The sequence below is a fragment of the Ochotona princeps genome, chromosome 7 (genome assembly GCF_030435755.1).
Source record: "Ochotona princeps isolate mOchPri1 chromosome 7, mOchPri1.hap1, whole genome shotgun sequence".
NCBI classification, from domain to species: domain Eukaryota; kingdom Metazoa; phylum Chordata; class Mammalia; order Lagomorpha; family Ochotonidae; genus Ochotona; species Ochotona princeps.
The window spans coordinates 64,543,372-64,562,575 of record NC_080838.1 but is presented as its reverse complement, the minus strand read 5'-3'; the positions used below and the strand labels follow the sequence as shown (position 1 = coordinate 64,562,575).

General features: G+C 41.5%; 1 protein-coding gene and 1 long non-coding RNA gene across 5 annotated transcripts in view; one reads left to right on the top strand and one right to left on the bottom strand.

Annotated features, from left to right (window-relative positions):
• Positions 1-1,513, bottom strand: part of PAQR3 (progestin and adipoQ receptor family member 3) — a 29,172-nt gene extending 27,659 nt beyond the window's left edge. For all 4 annotated transcript variants that reach the window (XM_058667170.1, XM_004590619.4, XM_058667168.1 and 1 more), the window contains exon 1: positions 1,161-1,513. In XM_058667170.1, coding sequence (XP_058523153.1) covers positions 1,161-1,345 — 185 coding nt within the window. In that variant the 5' untranslated portion in view covers positions 1,346-1,513. The remainder of the gene's footprint in view (positions 1-1,160) is intronic.
• A 797-nt stretch (positions 1,514-2,310) lies between these two features.
• The window catches only part of LOC131480773 (uncharacterized), a 75,065-nt gene continuing 58,171 nt past the window's right edge, over positions 2,311-19,204 (top strand). Inside the window, exons 1-2 of the long non-coding RNA XR_009245807.1 lie at positions 2,311-2,783; positions 9,698-9,838. This is a non-coding gene — a long non-coding RNA (uncharacterized LOC131480773). The remainder of the gene's footprint in view (positions 2,784-9,697; positions 9,839-19,204) is intronic.

Genomic DNA, 19,204 nt, shown 5'->3' with positions numbered 1-19,204 from the left:
ATGCAACTCACTGCTCTATCCTTGGGGAGTTGCACAGCCTTGCAGGGCCTGGCTTTGACTCTCTGTGTAATTACTCACACTTGAGAGACACCAGAAAGCAGCAACTGGGATTGAGCTTGTCAAGTCGTGTGGGCCAGCAGCTCGAGCAAAGGAGGGATGGACAGTGACGTCACAGAGTCCTTTTCAAGGCAGGACCAAAGGAAAGGGAAAGAACATGCTAGAAAGGTGATCAAGAATCAGTGTGTGGTTGCTGCTTCAGCAACTCAGACACCCATATTCCTGTATTGGGGTAAGCCGCTGGAGTGACATGGGATTACCACCATCTGTTGTTTTACAGGATCCTGTATTTTCCCACATGGGAAGTTTCAACGAAATATTATTCTCAAAATCCGGAAGAGTGATTTTTCAGTTCTGCTTTGTTTCCCCCTTGTTTTAAAAAACATGGGCTTTCAAGAGGGATTCTGGTTTGAAACGTTTAGAATGCTGAAGAAGTTTCTAGGATGCTGTAGTGCAGGTGGATGGCTCTGTTCCAGGCCCTTCTAGCTACAGCATTTTCGACAATGGCTATTACGTAATGGTGTCATTATTCCTTTAGTCTGTCACCCTGGCTTCACTTTAACAGCTTCATAACGAGGGTCACGCCTGGCGTGTTCTGCAGGACCTGGGTCAGTGCTGGGCACCTGGCAGGGGTTCCCTAAGTCTCTGAAAAATGAATAGAATAGGGCTTCCTCAACACCTAGGGAGGGCCACGTGAATTTGTTTCCTATTACACTGATGTCTAACCGAAAGCTTCTGAATTCTCACGGGGCTGGGCCAAAAACAAAGCTTAAGGAAGACGCCGGGCAAACATGGCTCTGCCATTGTGCGTGGGGTTGATTCCAACATGTATCCCAACGGGTACCAGAGGCAAGGAAGGATGCGGCAGCGCTCTGTAGGCAGCAGACGGCCATAGGAGACTCGGTAATTAGGATCCCTGTTACTATCAACATGCTTCCGTGGATCAAGCACCCTGGTGGGGCTGGAGGCAGACGAGGGGCGGCAGAGAGATGAAAGGACGGGGAGAGATGGGCACGGAGGACAGCGGGGGAAGGAGGGCGGGCAGAATAAAGGAGGTAGGCGAGGGGAAAGGGGCGCGCCGGGCGGGGGCGGCCAGACTATACCTTTTGATACACAGCCTGGAGGGCAGGTAGGCCCGGTAGCCGTCGGTGATGTAAGGGTTGTCCTTTAGGGACACGGGGATCTGCTCGTAGGTGTAGAGGCGGATGCCGCGGGGAACCAGGACCGGCCAGTACTGGTAGCTGCCCAGCTCGATGTAGTGCGCGCTCTTGAGCAGCTTCTGATGCATCCTTCTCGGCCGCCGCCGTTCCCGGCTCCGCCTCCCCGGGGAGGGGGCCTGGCCGCTGGAGCCCCCGCCCCGGAGCCCGCGGATGCTGCGCGAGGTCCTCCGCCGCCGCGGCTGCCCAGGCCCGGCCCCGCTCGCCCCTCGGCCGCCGCCGTCCACGCCGCGCGGCCCCGGTGGCGTCGCTGCCCACTCTGACGTCAGCGCGCTGCGCGGCCCCGCCCCTGGGCGCGCGGTCAGGGCGCGAGCGGCTGGAGCGCCGCGGTGCGGCGGCGCGGGGCGTTTCTCCTCTGCGCTGAGGAGAGCCGAGAACTCCGAACCCGACAGGCGCCTGCGAGGTAGAGTTTCCCCCGCTTTCCACTGATTCAGGAAAAGTAATAGTCGTTGCATCTTGAGAAATCAAAGGGAAAAAGTCACAGGAAGAAAAAATACTCCAGCACCCCTCAGGTCGGTTTCTTCCTGAAGTCACCGGCTTGGAAGGGTCTTGGGAGGTTTGCTGAGCCGGAGGCCACCCCCACGAGGGGCTGGAAGCCCAGCAAACCAGGAGCACAGGGAACCTGTTCTTGAGCTGCAAGTATTGTGTGAAGAAAGCCCCAACACTTCCCCAAACCCGTTACCACTCTTGAGTATGTTCTTGGACCACGACTGGAAATCTCACCTGTGATAGAAACAGTACATCCAGTACATCCAGTAATTCACCGACTGACGAAAAACATCAAGGGAAACGAGAAAATCCACTTAACGGAATCAGAAGGCAAGTGGAACACGTCAGGACCTGTGGAGCGCGGCGGCGGCAGTGCTCGGAGCAGACGTGGCTTGGCTTCTGCCACGTCTTGTCTTTTAAGCGCTTGTTCACGATGCCAAGATGGCCGACCTCAGTTGGACTCCTTTGGCCCTTGGCAGAAAAAACAGTATCTTTTCCTCACTGGTCACTGGGTGCATGGCTGACATTCTCATTACAAAAAAAAAAAAAAAAAAAAAAGGAACAGTTATTAAAGTTAATGAAGTTTTATATGATGAAATCTTCAAAACAAAAAGACCTGAGATCAAAGAAGAAGACGGTTGTGGGGATGACTGGACACAAGAACTTGATCTAATGGAGACAAACTATGGGATGTTCCCAGCAAGGCCTCTCGGTTTGGATTCTCCATGATCTCCAGATGTAGGCAGGGTTCTCCTGGGCTGAAAGGGTTCTCCTTTCCAGCCAAGATAGGTCAGCAAATTCCCATATAACTGCTTTCCAAGGAAAGCCAGCAGAAGATCAAAAAGCTACTAAGATTTCCTGACTTGCTTCTGTGAAAGGGATTCTAGCTTTTGTCACCCACCTCCAGGAAGCGAAATTCCAAGTTGCTCTGGCCTGCTTAGGGAGAACTGAGAGAGGAAATGCTGGTGGGAGTCGATGGGACCCTGATTCTGAGGCCCTCTAAGTCTCCTTCAAGTCAAGGTAATTGCATGCCAAGACATTCCAACCAGTTTTTTCCCCCCAGGATCTGATAGGAGACAAAAGTCCCGCATAATATGTATTATTTGTTATTATGTTAATAATGTTGATTTTTTGAGAGACAGTATTGCTTGATATTTAGATCTTGGGCTTTGAAACCATATGAGAATTTAAACTTGAGTTTAAAATCTGTTTGTTTACTAGCTGTGTGTGCCTTCTGCGTGTTACTGGACCTTTCTGTGCCAATTTTATTATTGATAAGTAGTGATAACAGCAGTTTGTCTTATGAAGATTAACTGTAACTTCATGTAACACTCTTGGAGAACTGCCAGGCATATTCTTAGTACGCGATAAAGGCTGGTGCTACAAAGAGGTCAGGAAAAGTAAATTAAAAGATAAGCCTGAAGAAAGAAGAAATTAATAAATTAATAGATAAACCTGAAAAGATGAATTGAGCTCTATCTGAAATGGAGTTAAATGCCATATAAACAAAACAATAAGCTGTAGAGTTAAACTAATATTTGGAAGCTTGCTATGTGCTTGGAACGTTATCTTTGTTGAAAATTACTGGGTACAGGAATTCTCATCTCCTGCTATAGGAAGATCAGGCTTGAGAATGCCTTCCTGACCCTAATACAACTCCTGGAAGCAAGTTCTCTTGGTGATACCACCAGGAGTGGCCACTGTAGACCCAAAGGTACAACACTAGCCCTGGTATGTACTGACACATTTTGACACAAGAACAATGGAGCTAGTTTGGCCAATTCGTTTCTTTCTTGGGAATTTGGTCTTGTGATGTAAGGAGAGAACCTGTAACATGGTATTTAAATCTAAAGTATAAGGATACCCAGAGATGATCAGAAAAAAGTAGCAGAGGTATGTTAATGGATAGGACACCAAAGTAAAGACCTAAAAAATGAGACTGGTCTTGACTGTCAACAGTATACCCATGAACCCTGTTGCAAGATGGCTGTTGCAAAATGGTTGTGATAATTAATAGCCCATTTCAGTTCTCTGGTTCATTCTTATGATTTAGCTTTTATATCAAGCATTTTTTGACATCACACACCATAAAAACTATTATTAAATGGATAGACAAATATGAAAAGACAAATATGGCAAAAATTGATGTCTGAATCCAAGAATGAGAAAGTGATCTATGGAAACAAAAACAAGAAAGGAAAGAGCTGTTTCACTCAGGTCTGGAACACAATGGACAAAGGTGAGAGAACACATTCTTCATGGATAACCATGAAGTTGCAGAGCCTTCGGGACTCTAGCTGTTTAGTCATGGTGCTTGATAGAAGCTTCAGCAGCATGGTAGAAAAACAACAGCTGGTGAGACACCTATGGGACACCTGTGCCTGGTGATGGAAGAGAGGTCAAGTAGAGGCATCTGGCATGGGGATTTGGTATCTCTGGAAGTATCAAGATGCAGAACCAAACTGCCCAGTAACAGGTCAAGGAAAAATGGCCACATTCTCTGCTGGGCACCTGTGAAACTCATCCTGGGATTTAGACGGTGTTGAAGTGGTGGTCGGTAGGGAGATAATTCTCATTGAGTTGGAAGTCTTGCATTGTCACATGGGAGCAAGTACTAGGGAAATCTGAATTCTTGCTGTTTCTCTGAGTCAATCTGTCTTACACAGATAGATGAGGCTTGGAAAAATTCCTGTGTACCTTCTTTTATAGCATGATGTTCTGTGAGATTGAGATACAGGCTGTGTGAAGAGTTTGGGCTAAAGGAAATGTCCTGCTTCTCCCTTCCCTCTCTTCTTTCTTCCTGTGTGGGTAATTCAGAAATGCTTGTGGGAAAAAAATTGTAATACACATTTAGAGGCAGACATTTGGTAAAGCAATTAAACCTCCATTGCTTGGAAGGCCTGCATCCCTTTATCATGGGATCTGGGCTTAAATCCCAATTCCACTCTTTTTTTCCAGTTTCCTGCTGATATGTACCTTTGGAGGTAGCAGATAATTGCTCAAAAGGCTGAGTCCATATCACCTGCATCAGAGAATCACATTGGATTCTGGACTCCTTACTTCAACCCAGCCCAGCCCCAGCTGTTGCAGGCATTTGTGGGAGTAAACCAGCAGATAGAAAGATCTGTCTGCCTCCCTGGCAAATAAACAAAAGTACATTTATTTTGGCAGAGACTTTTTTTTATAAAAATTCTTTTAAAAGAAACGTTTTCTTTTTTTTTTTAATTTGAAAGGCAGATTTACAGAGAGAGAGAGAGAGAGAGAGAAAATGAAATCTTCTATCTACTGGCTCACTTCCTAGGTGATCACAGATGGCCGGAACTGAGTTGATCCAAAGCCAGAAGCCAGGAGCTTCTTCCAAGTTTCCCATATGGACACAGGAAACCTTCTATCAACCTTTGTGTCATCCTTCGTTGCTTTCCTAGGTCACAAGCAGGGAGCTGGAAGGGAAGTGGAGCATTTGGGACACGAACCAGCACCTGTATGGGATGCCAGTGCTACAGACAGAGGACTAGCTTCTGTGCCACTTTGCCAGCTCCTGTATAGGAAAATTTATGCTAGCATCATATATCCTTTCTGTAGCTGCATTTTACAACTCTAACAATGTTGGTGTGAGACTTTCAGGTATTTGAATGAAAGCAACATAGCGTTCACATTTACTGAGTTCATTGTATGAGCCACACAGTTGCTTTTGACATTTAAAAAAAAAAGATGAATCATCCTTGCTTTGCTTAATCTTCTCTAAAGATTTCAGCAGCACAGGCATTTTGACCACTTCTGCATTTTACTTTTCGGACCACCCCATGTGTACTTTTTATATCTCTAGCTTATCCATCCCAGTGGCCTTTGATGTTTGCCTGAGCCTTAAAATCCTTTGTCTTTTAAGATTCTTCAAATTTTAAAAATTCTATTTTCGTGCTTTCAATTACTAGCTTCAAGGTTATTACTGTAGAATCTGTATTTTCATACCAGTTGTTCTTTCTGTGCATCTGGATGTAGAAACCTGAAATGTTGAACATGAACTCATCTTTTTCCTGAATCTGTTGCCATCCCTACATCCCTATTTATTTAGTTTGTTAAGTCACAGATCTTGGAGTCATCTCTCTTAAGCTTATTTGAAAAAGTAACGAAAGAAAATAAAACAGTTTGCCAGTTTACCATGTCATCTTAAATTTTACATCCACATTGCTAAAGAAAATGATAAAATATCATGGATTGGTATTCTACAAGTTCACTTTTCCATACCATTGGGTATTTTAAATGTTCACCTGGTACTTTATACTCGCATCTCAACTACCAAATTACCTCCTTCCTGTTTCACAGAGAAAATAAACATCCCCGAGAAGGGATTTCCTTAACTTTCTGCTGCAAGTGCTGTATCAGCAAGTTCACTTACACTTAAAACCCATTTCTTATTTCTTTTCCTTGTCTCAGAAGAAATGGTTACGTTAAACTTACTATTGAAGGTCTTTTTGTTCTCCTCATGTCACTTACTTTTCTCTGATGAATTCTTTTCCTTTTGTACATGAACATGTTTTAAGTCTCTCAGTTTAAAAGAAAAAAAGAAAAAACTTCCCTTTTTGCTCCATGCCATTCTAAATCTATAGCTGTCCTAGTCTGAAGAGTACGACTGGGCACCTTCTTGCTTAAAAGATTATAAACATGGCATGGATACATACAGCCTTCTCAGCAGAAGCCTGGGATAGAGATGGAGTGGCCAGGAGAGGTCTCTGGAGGACCACCTAGTGGCACAGATTTTTGTGGCATACACAGGAGGGTTACAATGTTTTTTGAGAATGTTGCATTAAAAACATCAGTGGTTGGAACTAAATAAGTCATAGAGGAAATAGACGAAGGAAGGCTAGTGAACTTTTTTCTTCTATGAGCAGGAAACTGGATGATAGAGCTATCCGACTGCAAATGTGCATTAACTTTTGAGGAAAGGGAGATTGAGCTGACGAACAGAGCCCTAAAAAAGACAGTAGCTAGCAGGCTGGTCCGCACAGCTGACAGAGAACAAAGCACCAAGCCTCAAAGATGGTTAGAAGGCCTTGAAACCTAAAGCAGTGTGCTCTCTGCATTTGCAGCTTGTTTCGTACTGGAATATCTATCTAATCCCTGTCACATCTTTGTGTTTTGGAAGCAAGTATCATGTTTTCTAGTTTCACAGGTCTACAGATGGAGAGAGATTTTATTCCAGGGTGGAACATACTCAGAGTTTCACCCATACCTGATTGGATAGTAAGATTTGGGACCATATTGTTGATGATACTTAGATGAGACTTTAGGCTTAGAACTGATGCTATAATGGAACGGAATTTTGAGGGACTTTGGCATGTGGTGAATGTATGCTATGTTTTGAGCTGATAAAAATTTTGGTAGTAGGTTGAATGATATACCCCCCAAATTAGGGTCATTTGAAATATGTGAATGCAATATTAGAAAAATGGTTTTTTGAAGATGTAGCTAAGTTTATGATCTTGAAATAAAATCATCCTAACTTTACAGGAGCCCAGGCTCAATGATGTGTCCTTGTAGAGAGAGAAGACAAAGAAGGAATTGTATGGTAGCCTAGTTGCTAAAGTCCTTGCCTTGCATGCACTGGGATCCCATATGGGTGCTGGTTCTAATCCTGGCTGCTCCACTTCCCATTCAGCTCCCTGCTTGTGGCCTGGCAAAGCAAATCAAGGATGGCCCAAAGCCTTGGGACCCTGTACCCACATGGGAGACTGGGAAGAAGCTCCTGGCTCCTGACTTCAGATCAGTTCAGCTCAGGATGTTGTGGCTGCTTGGGGAGTGAACCAGCAGACAGAAGATCTTCTCTCTCTGTATCTCCTTCTCTCTGTATATCTGCTTTTCCAATACAAATAAATAAATATTTTTTTTTAAAGAGAAGACAAAGAGGGCCGTGTGAAAATGGAGACAAAGATTGGAGTCATGCTGCAAGGAACCATGGAATACTTGAACACAAGTTTGGAAATGAAAAGGAGGAAGTTTTAAGGGAAAGCATAAATTTATCCATGTCTTGCCTTCAGATTTCTAGGCCTCATAACTGTTAGAGAGTAAATTTCTGTTGACTTGTGGCTGCCACTGTGGTGTCATGAATAAAGCTGCCACCTGTGACATCTGTTCCCCCGTGGGCAACAGTGTGTGCCAGCTGTTCCACCTCTGTGCCAGCTCCCTGTTAATGCTCCTAGGAAAGCAGCAGATGATGGCTCAGGTGACAGGGCCCCTGCTATCCACTTGGGAGATCCAGAAGAAGCTTTTGGCTCCTGGCTTCAGACTGGCCTGGCCTTGACTCTCATGACTATTTCAGGAGTGAACCGTCAGATGGAAGACCTCTCTTTGTGTCTCTTTCTCAATCTGTAATGCCTTTCAAGCAAATTAATAAATCTAAAAAAAAGATTTCTGTTGACTTAAGCCATCAAGTAGTGATAATTTTTTTTTTAAAGATTTATTCATTTTATTACAGCCAGATATACACAGAGGAGAGACAGAGAGGAAGATCTTCCGTCCGATGATTCACTCCCCAAGTGAGCCGCAACGGGCCGGTGCGCGCCGATCCGAAGCCGGGAACCTGGAACCTCTTCCGGGTCTCCCACGCAGGTGCAGTGTCCCAATGCTTTGGGCCGTCCTCTCCTGCTTTCCCAGGCCACAAGCAGGGAGCTGGATGGGAAGTGGAGCTGCCGGGATTAGAACCGGCGCCTATGTGGGATCCCGGGGCTTTCAAGGCGAGGACTTTAGCCGCTAGGCCACGCCGCCGGGCCGCAAGTAGTGATAATTTTTTACAGCAATTCTAGAAAGCTAAGAAAGCATACATTTAAGGTAAAGATAGTATTTCAAGATGTCCACAATCTGGATGCTAGGGATACATCTCAGTATTAATAGTTATATTTCAAAATTAAATACCACCTGAATTCATAGTAATATTTTCAACTAAAGCCAGCAGCACAAGATTTTGCTGAGAATCCTGTTAAGAATTCTTATATGATTGAATTATAATATCACAGTTTTTACCTCACATTATACAAACAGTAGTATGAGGTTACATTTGCACTACCCATCTCAATTATGATTGATGAAAATTGTCAATTATTTTTGCATATGCTGTGTATTTTTCCCTACCCTGCCTTTGTTGATATACTGTATCTGCTTATTGGAATGGTTGTACACCCAGGTTTCCCTGAACTGATCCTAATGCTGCTGAAGTCTGCACAGCTGTGTTATGACTGTGGCAACTTAAGGTCTTTTAAAACAAAATAGATTCTCATCTATCTGGAAAAATGAGAATGATCTAAAAAATTTGAACCGAACCTGGACCCTTTAATTCTGTGGAATTTTTCATTTTTTAGTATCAGTAAATTCAATGCAAATGCATGTATTACCATCATTGTCATCACACACAAGCAACAACAGCAATTAGTTAAGAGTTAATGTATGCCTGGCCACTTAATGAGTATAGAATCTGCAGCTTTGGAGGAACTCCAGTGGATTTCCCATGTAGTTACATAAAGTTCCTGCAGATGGCACTGTTCTTCCACAGAATGTTTGCCCTTGAACCAATGACTGAATCTTGATAGGGATGGGAAATGAGTGCTCTTAAGGTTGATACATGACAATCTATAAAAGAAAATCAACTTATTGTCTATATATAAGTGAATCTTACAAAATATGAACTAGCAATCTCTTGAGAAAGTTAAAACTTTAAAAGAGTAAATAGAAAAATTTCTGAATAAGTTCCCGTACTTGGAATGACTTCAACTTTAACCGTGTCTTTAGCCCAATAGAATATAATCTGTGACACTGTTTTGCTTAGAAAACTGAAACAGTGTTTTTTGAAAGACAAATTTCAGCTCAGAGAAAAGATTAATAGCTTGTCCCTCTTCTTTGATTATGCTCTCCATCACATTTCTGACTGACTTTCCTTCTTACAGAGGGCTTAAACTTGAAGAAATGGATGTCTGGCCAAAGTTATGGATCCTGGGTGAAGTCATGGGTCTTCAGCCTTCCTGCCACACATGCCTAATTCTCTTTGTGGCCGCAGCCAGAGTGGAGAGTCCATGAAGAACTTGCAGGTATAGGATGGAAGAGCAATATTTCTTTAACAACATGCCCTGAAGTAGCATCTCCATCGTTGCTATCCCATGGTGTCAGTAAAGACACTCCTTGGACCTGCATCACTTGCCTTATGCTTCTGGACAAGTGTGCAGGACCTCCCTAGCTCTTGTGTAGCTCATGTGAGTCAGGATGTCACAGCCTGTGGAAGCTCCTAGTTTTCTGGAACACAATTGGAGCGTTTGGGGCTTCATGTCTCAGAGCTCTGGGATTTGTCTCACCAGACTCCTTTCTACAGCTCTATGACAAAACTGCTTAGAGCATGACCTATTGATTCTGGTTCTGATTCAATAGGGTGTGAGGAAAACAGACAAAGAATTGGGGACTCTGAGGAACTTACAATAAGCCATAGTGATTCTTACCCTAAAGTTTGGGACCGTAAGAAAGAAATCCAGTGCTCTCAGTAGCTAGTACTTCCCTGACCACAGATTACAAGTGTGGTCTTGGTCCTGCCCTTGGCTGTTGCCCCTTTCCACTTGGGGACATCTTCAGTGCTCTCCCACGTTCTTTTTCATCAACTAAATAAAGTTTGTCCTCTCAGCTTTTCTTCACTGAAGCTCTGAAAATCCCTCGGATGCCAGTGCATTTTGTAAAGGTCACTACTGGTACCTCCCGGGACCCCTGAGTTCCAGTGTATTTCTACCAGATGAAGCGTGGCACTCTCAGGAGCTCTTGCTGAACTTTGCCTCCCCCTGCCTTATGTGTCTGGCTTTCCCTGCCCATTCCCCCTTTATCCCATCTTTGCTTGGCCAAGAGCATCCTGCGTGCTGACCTAGTGTGCTTGCTCAGTGAAGAATTCCCTCAGTTTTCCAGGAAGGGGTGATTCTGTGGGGCCAGCCACAGAATGTAGAGCATTCGCTTCCTTGCTTTCTAGTTCCTTGGTCTCCTATCATCTTCTTACAAGTAGTCTTCACCTTGCTTGAATTCTTGGCGGCCAACCCAATGCCTAGGAGATAGTATTCTCGATAAATGTGCATGGAATGAAGGATTATGAAATTCCCACCTCCTACACCTGCCCTTATGTGTCAGTATCAACTAAATATTTATTGGTAGGCAACTTTAGAGAGCACGTGTGATTTCTTCATGTATTAACCTGAGTGTATAAGCTTATGGCCATAGGACAATGTGAGATAACTTTGGACATTAAGTGCCAAATTTAATTCATGTTAATATCTAACTGTTGACCCTGTTCTTAACACCTGAAGTATATTTCAAGAAGCTAGCTAACTGTAAAGTCACTCTGCATGGGTTTAGGCAGGACAGCAAGACAATACAGACTGTTTTTCAAATATATACTTCCAGTGCTCTCAAGGAGAATGAGAGGACTTGTCCTGGATGTTGTAGCAGTTTTGAGATAGATGCCAGACTGGACTCAGGGATGCTGTGGTCTAGTGGGATTGCCCTAAATCCAGGGGAAAAAATTGAGAACACTTAATGCATAATGCAGTCGGTAGGGGGCAATGCTGATACAGTAAATGTATGCAAGAGGCAGCATTCCACAGGGGACTTGGGTATATTTAAGAGGTCCTTTGGAGTCAGTTGCTGGAACCTTGTTGCTATACCAGCAAATGCTATCCGCACCAGCACCAATATTAATGATTAATCCATTTCACAGCTGGTGAGTGGTCCCATTAATGTTTCTGAATTCAAGTCTTTTTGAATTCAGTATATTTTCCGTTACTCTATTACACTATAATGTGATTTCTTTGGATAGAATTTCTGGCTTGTTTGTTATAAATAGATATTTTTCTCATTAGAAGAAAAGTAATTTTTTCTTAGAAAATTGAAGCTTAAGGACATAGATGATGTCTAGGAAGTTAAAGGTTTTCCTTATTCTAACTGCCTTATGCATATACATGTTTTAAAAATAATTTCCTATGCATGAGTTTCTGTTTTTAATAGAAGCAAAATATTGCAGATATGTTTTCCTTTTAAAGCTTTGCACGGAGTGGACCTACATTGCTCATGATCTCATTGATAATATTATGTGTTGCTTTTTTATTGACCAATGTCTGGGGGTTACATTTAAATATTGGCTGTGGAACCCCCAATAATTATTTTTCTCCTGTTCTTTTCCAGATTAGCATCATTGTGATTTTAGTCATTTTAATTTGTAACACATGGTGTGATTCAAACCACTGAGTCTTAGCATCTGTCAATGATAAGATCATTCTTTTCAGTGATGAAAAGATAGTTGCCAATACTGTGGTAGAATTTGGCTTTTCCTTGTTAAGTAATGATTGAAAAAATAGAATTTGTGGGTAACAGTTTTTTTTTTTTTACTTAAGCTTCAGTCAGTCTCCCAAAGTAATTTTTTTAAAATCTCCATATAAATTTAAAACTAATGGGGTCTTGGATCCTTCCAAAGCGAAACTTTGTTCCTGTCCCTGAAGTTTGGATTTTAAATCATATGTGAAGGACTAGCTTACATTATCTTCTTAATTCTCAAAATTTGAAGTTGTACACTCTAGTCATGTTAATGGGACAAGGCAATTTGGAGTAAGCTGAAAATGGGACGACAGTGGAGTCCTGATGTGTCTGTTGGACTCACAGTAGGAGTACCCTGGCAAGAGGGCAGTGACTGGCCTTCCTGCACACTTTCTCCAATGCTGCTGCTGCCTTTCTTTTACTCAGAACTATTGATTTTCATTGCATCTCTTTAACTTTAAGCTTTGTGTGCTTTTTTTTCTGATGTTTATACGCACTATATCGAAATACTGGCATTATTGTTTTTACTAATTATGTTTTTTTTACTATTTTTTTTTACTACTTATGAATAAACATTGCTTTATTTTGTTAGGGCTTGCTTACTTAGGAAATTGGGACTTTCATAGTATTAGGTCTGTGTGTCTAGGTTTTGTTTTTTTCCTGATGGTGTGTTCACTAAAAAACCACTGTCCAGTATCAATTTCATGAAAACATGGATAGTTTCTTTTCTTTTCGATGTAACTAATTGCTTAATACACTATCTCACTTATGATAAGTAGTGAATAAATATTATTGATATTTTGGCTTGCTGGATCGATGGATAAGTGAATACATCATGTGATAATATTTCTTCTTATGAGTAGGAGCTTAAGTTACCACTTAGTTAATACTTCAGTGTGCTAAGGGTACACCTGGATAATCAAGCAACTAGACTGTTATAACTGATCTGGATGTTATGTTTGGATGTATTAAAAACTGATTCAATTTGTCACATTTTTCAACAATCCACTGGACTGATGGATTAACACAGAATAAAGGGTGAGTATGATTGAGGATTTTTACGTAAGTGTGCTTCAAAGGATCATTTGTCTTAAACATTATCAGAATCATTTCTAGGCTTTCACAAATAGCATGGTCTCTATCAACCTCAAAGTTTAGATTTTTAAATACTCCTTGGCCGTTTAGGGTGAAAATCCCATGGGATTAGAAAAATGCAATGCATGATCAGGGCTGAAGTAAGGAGAGAAGAAAAGTTCTAAGACGACTGAAAGACTCTTATTCAATGACACATTAATCCAGCAGGGCTGGCTCCTGCCTCCCAGCTCGTTGCTGGGATTGACGGTCACCGCCAAGCAGCAGTGCTCCCTACACTGTCCTTTCTCTTGCCTCTCTTGGCTGATATTTCCCCCCCCCCCCCGATCTCCATACTTTACCACTTTTACCATTACGGAGAAGAGCCCAAGCACATCATAAATATGACATACCAAATTCTAGGACAGCAACCTGGTTTTTGCCCTTTTTGCACTTGTAGTGCTCAGCAATGACAGAATGTGCTGGGGATCCTGAGAGGAGGAACTGACTCGAACATCTCAGGCACTGCTGCAGGCCTGATGAGAGACAGGATGCCCTTCAGTGCATTGGCTCTGTGTTGTTGCCCTCATGGGATGCCCCAGCTGCTGCGCAAGTCAGGCACATGCAGAAAAGACCCCATCAGCGCTGGCAGCTCTCCTGAACCTTGGGGATTGGCTTGCCGGAATCCTCAGCTTCTGTTGTCCCTTGCTTCCTATCTATAGGTTGTAAATCTGCCTTGTGGAACATGTGTTTGTGTGATGTTCCATCTTAGTGAACTCTGACAAGGTGGTAACCAGTGTGCAGTGACTGCCTCACACGCATCTGCTCTACATGGTCTGTGGCTGCCTGTAGAGAAGGATATGTCTGATGGTGGATGTGGTAATTCTGGTACTGAGAGAGCACAGTGACATGCCAGCCTTTGTCATGCTCCTCACCCAGGGGTGGTTGGTTTAGTCACTTTTGGTCAGTGCAACTCAGTATGCCTCATGGGAGGGAGGATGGTACCTCTGTGTTCTTCAGTTTTATCCTCTTTATGATCCTCCTCCAAACTGAAAATAGACTTACTTTTACAATGACAGGTTGAATACTATAACAAGCTGTCTGCTTTTTCCCTCAGAATTTCCCACATCATATTTATCTTGGTGTGTTACTGATGTTCTCTTATGTTGGGTGACTGTCTTAATGCTGTGAATAAAACACAATAGAAGGAAATGCAAATTTCTATAAATGTAAGCATATTTTGAGTTTCACTATTGAATTATATGAGCTTTTATGTTCATTGAGATCATTTGATGGGATCATTGTATTCACCTTGACCTTTGCCTCTTCTGCCTTGCTCAGACTGTCAGGTGGTAAGCATGAGTGCTGTCTTTGGTGTCAGTACTGGGCTGTGCTCAGTTTTGCAAGACAAGTCTCCCTTGAGGATTTCTACTTGTAAATGTGTTTAGTTCTTTCATAGTGTTTTCTTTTTATTTTGAGTGCAATTAGTTATTTTTTTTTTGAAGTTTTAAGTACCTGCTACATGTGTCAGCGATTTTCCGTACAGCAAGTGGCTGGTGTAGCACATGTCATGAGACAGCTGAAGTAAGAATCTTCTTTTCAGAATCATAGAGGAGATATGGCTTAAAGAACTACTGTGATATACCATTTCGGGATCGTTACTGACATTGTCAGTCTTTTTTTGTCTTCATTGCCTAGCACTGGTACAAATTTCGTCAGGTAGATGAAAAATACACATTTGTGTCTAAAGATTGCTTAACTTCCATTATGAGCTGTATTGGGTTACTTCTAGGCAAGCTCACATCTGCTTAGAATCTGTGAATGTAATTTGTTTGAAAGGGTGGCGGTCCTTTGCAGATGTGATCCATTTACATGAAGTTATAGTAGAATACATGGATCCTAATGAGAATTGGGGTCATTTGGACACGAAGAGAAAAGAGAGAGTCATATGCAAACAGAGGTGTAGACTGCAAAACCTCAGCTGTTAAGTTCAAGGCACAAATTATTGCTGGCAAGTATCAGAAGTTAGAAGAACCAAAAAAAAATTTTTCTTTTCTCAAGAGGCTTTGGAGAGAACATTCCTTCCTGACATCTTGATTTTGTACTGCAGCCTGTAGCACTGAGGGAGGGTAATTTCTGTTGTTTCAACGGACCCAGTTGGTGGTCATACGGATTCCAAGCGTGATGATAGCAGTGGTGCCTCTTTTATACTTTCTGTTTTCCGGCAGCTGCAATCTCTGGTGATTCAGCTCTCACCATGCAGGTGCCCGAGAGTCCTTGAAAGGAAAGTGAAATAAAAGGGAAGGAAATCTGCTTTATCACACTGAATGTTCACTTGGATTTGTTTGAGAAGAAACACAAGCCCAATATGCTCTTTAAAAATGTTTACTACAATTTTTTTATGTATTTGAGAGGCAGATAGCTATCAAATGCTAGTTAATGCTCTACATGCTGCAGAATTAGACAGTAAATGCAGGTCTCACACAGAGGTGGAAGGAACCCAGCTAGTGGGCTATCCCACTTGATGCCTCCTCGGGTGTGCACTAGGAGGATGCTGGAATCGTGCATGGAGCTGGCACTCCAGTATGGGACACAGGCAGCCGCATTGTTAACCAGTCTGCCAAATGCCCACTCCTATCTTTTTTTAAGATTTATTTATTTATTATTAGAAAGATTTAGAGAGAGAAGGAGAGAGAGAGGAAGATCTTCTGTCTGCTGGCCTAGTGGCTGCAATGGGCAGAGCTGAGCTGATCTGAAGCCAGGAGCCAGGACCTTTCTCCAGACCTCCCACTCTGGTGCAGGGTTCCAAGCACCATCCTTTACTGCCTTCTCAGTCCACAAGCAGGGAGCTGGAAGGGAACTGGAGCAGCTGGGAGATGAACCAGCACCCTTGTGGGATCCTAGCTTAAGCAAGGTGAGGATTTAGCCACTAGGCTATCATACCGGGTCCCGCTCCTATTTTTTGTTAGTGTTTGGGTGTCTTTATTATTGCAAGTTGCCCTTGGGGCTGGTGTTGTAGCATAGTGTGTAAAACTGCTGCCTGCTATGCTGGCATACCATATGGGCACCTCTTCAAGTTTCAGTTCCACTTCTGATTCACATCCCTGCTCATATGACAGGGAAAGCAGTGGAACATGACCCAGGTGGTTGGGCCCCTGCCACCCACGTGGCAGACCCAGAAGAAGCTTCTGCCTTTGGCCCAGTCCAGCTCTGGCTATGGATCAGTGGATGGAAGATCTCTATTTCTGTCTCTCCCTGTCTGTGTAATTCTGACTTTCAAATAAATGTTCTTTTTTCCCATTTTATTATTGTCATTTGATGATACAGTTCCATAGTTCCTAGAATGTTCCTTATTGCCTCCCAAATTCCCTGCCCCACTGAGTTCCCCTATATCATTACTATAGTACAGTTCTTCATAAATAGTCATAATGTCCATCAATGCGGGCATGGACAATGGCAGAGAGTCCAGCATCCTATTGTCAAGATATATTTAACAGTTTCATTGGGAGTCCATGTTTGATCTGTAAGTAGAGATGCACACTGCATTGTATCCTCAGATCTGGTTATGACTGTTTCTATTACATGGTTATTATACATTCCCTTAAATGAAAAACCGCAAAACAAAATCAACAACAGGAAGAAAAATAGAATTTTAATGTTTGTTTTTAGTTTTGTTTCTTCAAAATGCTTTATTTCTCATTAAATTCTTCATTGACGCATAGATCATACAGTAGTATCATTTTCTTAAGGTTCTTGATTTTCTTTTATCATTTCTTTGGCAGCACAATAGTTATTCAGTAGCATGTTACTTTTGTAATTTTATGGCTTTGTAAATTTCTTTTTTCTTTCTGTTGTTGGTTTTGTTTTGTGGATTTTCATTTAAGGGGATGTACAATAACTGTGTAATGGAGACTATCATATGCAGTAGCATGTTATTTGACTTGGAGTTGCAAATTTTAATTTTTTTCAAATGAATATTCTTTTAAAATGCAAAACAGCTTAGCCTTTTACTCTAATGCAATCATGTTACAAGTTAAACAGCAAACTTGAAATAAAAGTATGCATTCTGTTTTACTCAATCTGAAGTTTTTAATGTTGAGTAATAATACTTTGTTGCTAAAATATAAATGTACTATTTCAAAGTAAGAGATGCACAGGCTTATCACTAGCTTATTGAATCTCTGTTTTACTCACATGGTTCTGTTCCAGGCTGTGAAATACATAATTCTGTTCTGTAAATTCCGTAGTAAACAACAGTCCTTGTAATACACTCCAAGTTGGTCTTTTTGTTGCAAGGATAGCCTACACCCTCAGAGCGTCCCTTCTCAGTCCACAATTGCTCAAATTTTAGATGGACATTATTTTAGTTCATACTCTAAGCTCTTGATTTTTGTTTTAGCGTTTAACTTGAAAGAAGGATATGTGCTATTTTTCCATGCTGTCTTTTGCAATCAATAGGAAAGAATACTTAGAAAAAACCCTTAAAGATGCAGACAGAAACAATGATAAAAAAGGATGGGTGGATTTGCTCATGTTGATATTTTTTTTCTGTCTTGGAAAGGCAGAAACTTCTTGCAAGAATTTTGCTAGAAATACCTCTTTTTGGCAAATATTGTCTTTGGCTGTTGTTACAGCCACTCATCTGTATGTTACCATAGTTGTAATAAATAAGTATTACGTCCATTACTAACCTAATTTCTATTGTGAACTGTTACATTAAGTGAAATATCATCATTTAAACATACAACCATGCACATAGAAATTGTCTCATTCTGAGTGTATATTTAATTACAAGATCATGAATAAGATAGTGCATATAAATTGATCATTCAGTTTGGTACATACATTTGTTCAAATGTGGACTAACAGTTTATTTACTGTCATTAGTTGATCTGTGATGTGAAGGGAAGTGGCTTTGATCATTCTATCAACTTTACCTCTTAGTTTTCATCAAATATACCCATCTTATATCCTTGACATGAGACCACTACAATGCAGTGACTGTTTGAAATAAGAGTCCTTCCCTCTGCTAAGGAGATTTGGCTTAGAATTTATTAATTCTATGCATTTTACTAAATCAGTGAATTTTATTCCTTTTGAACCTAGGACATAACTACTATAATAATTTATTAATTTAATGACTTCTATTCTTTTTTTAACCTAGGACATAACTACTATAATAATTTAAAGTGATTCTTTGATAAAGAAAACTTCTTTCCCAGTTGTAATCTTAATATTAGTTTACACAAGCCTGCATAATACTTTTATTTTTCAAGTGACAAATGACTGTTTCATTCATACTTGCTTGCTGTGATTTCATTTGTGTTTGAGTAGCAGACCCACCTTTCTTCTGTTGCTTTAAGTAGGCAGCTGTGGATGATTCCTCAGGAAGACAATCCCGCTAGGGAACTTTTTGAAGGGTTGTTGCATTCACTCTGTATGCTCTGTGTTTTGATACACTGAGCACAGAATGTTGATGAGACATGAGGCAGAACAGCTTGTTCCTCCACAGCTATTTTGACTTTGCAAATGTTGGCAGTAGTAAAAAAAAAAAATTAGTGTGTTAACTAAGCAAACACATGGGACTTGGAAGAAGTCTAGGGAACAGCTAAGCTATTCTTGGTATCCAGAACCCTACTGCTTAGGAACTTTTAATTCCAGTTCACGAATACATAGTACTTGGAGTTCTGTGTTTTGCTTTCTAGATGTCCTTTGTCTCTGGAGTGTTAATAAGAACAAATGGTGCTGTTAATGAAGTAAAACTCAAGTCATGTTCAATAATCAAATTGCAACATGAGAAAGATGATTCAAAGTAGATACCTCAAAGATTTCTCAATGTGATTATAAAAGCCAAATTAGTTAAAAGAAACGCCTATGCTACTTTAGATATTAAAATATGGATTATCTTGGTGCAGTAGGGGCATTGCCAGGCATTTTGGAAAAAGATGTGCATTATAAACTTGAATTTTATGAGTTACTATTGCTGTTTTTCTCAGAACTGACACTATTCCAGCTCTAAGCCAAGGCTTTAAGACACATGGCAAGTT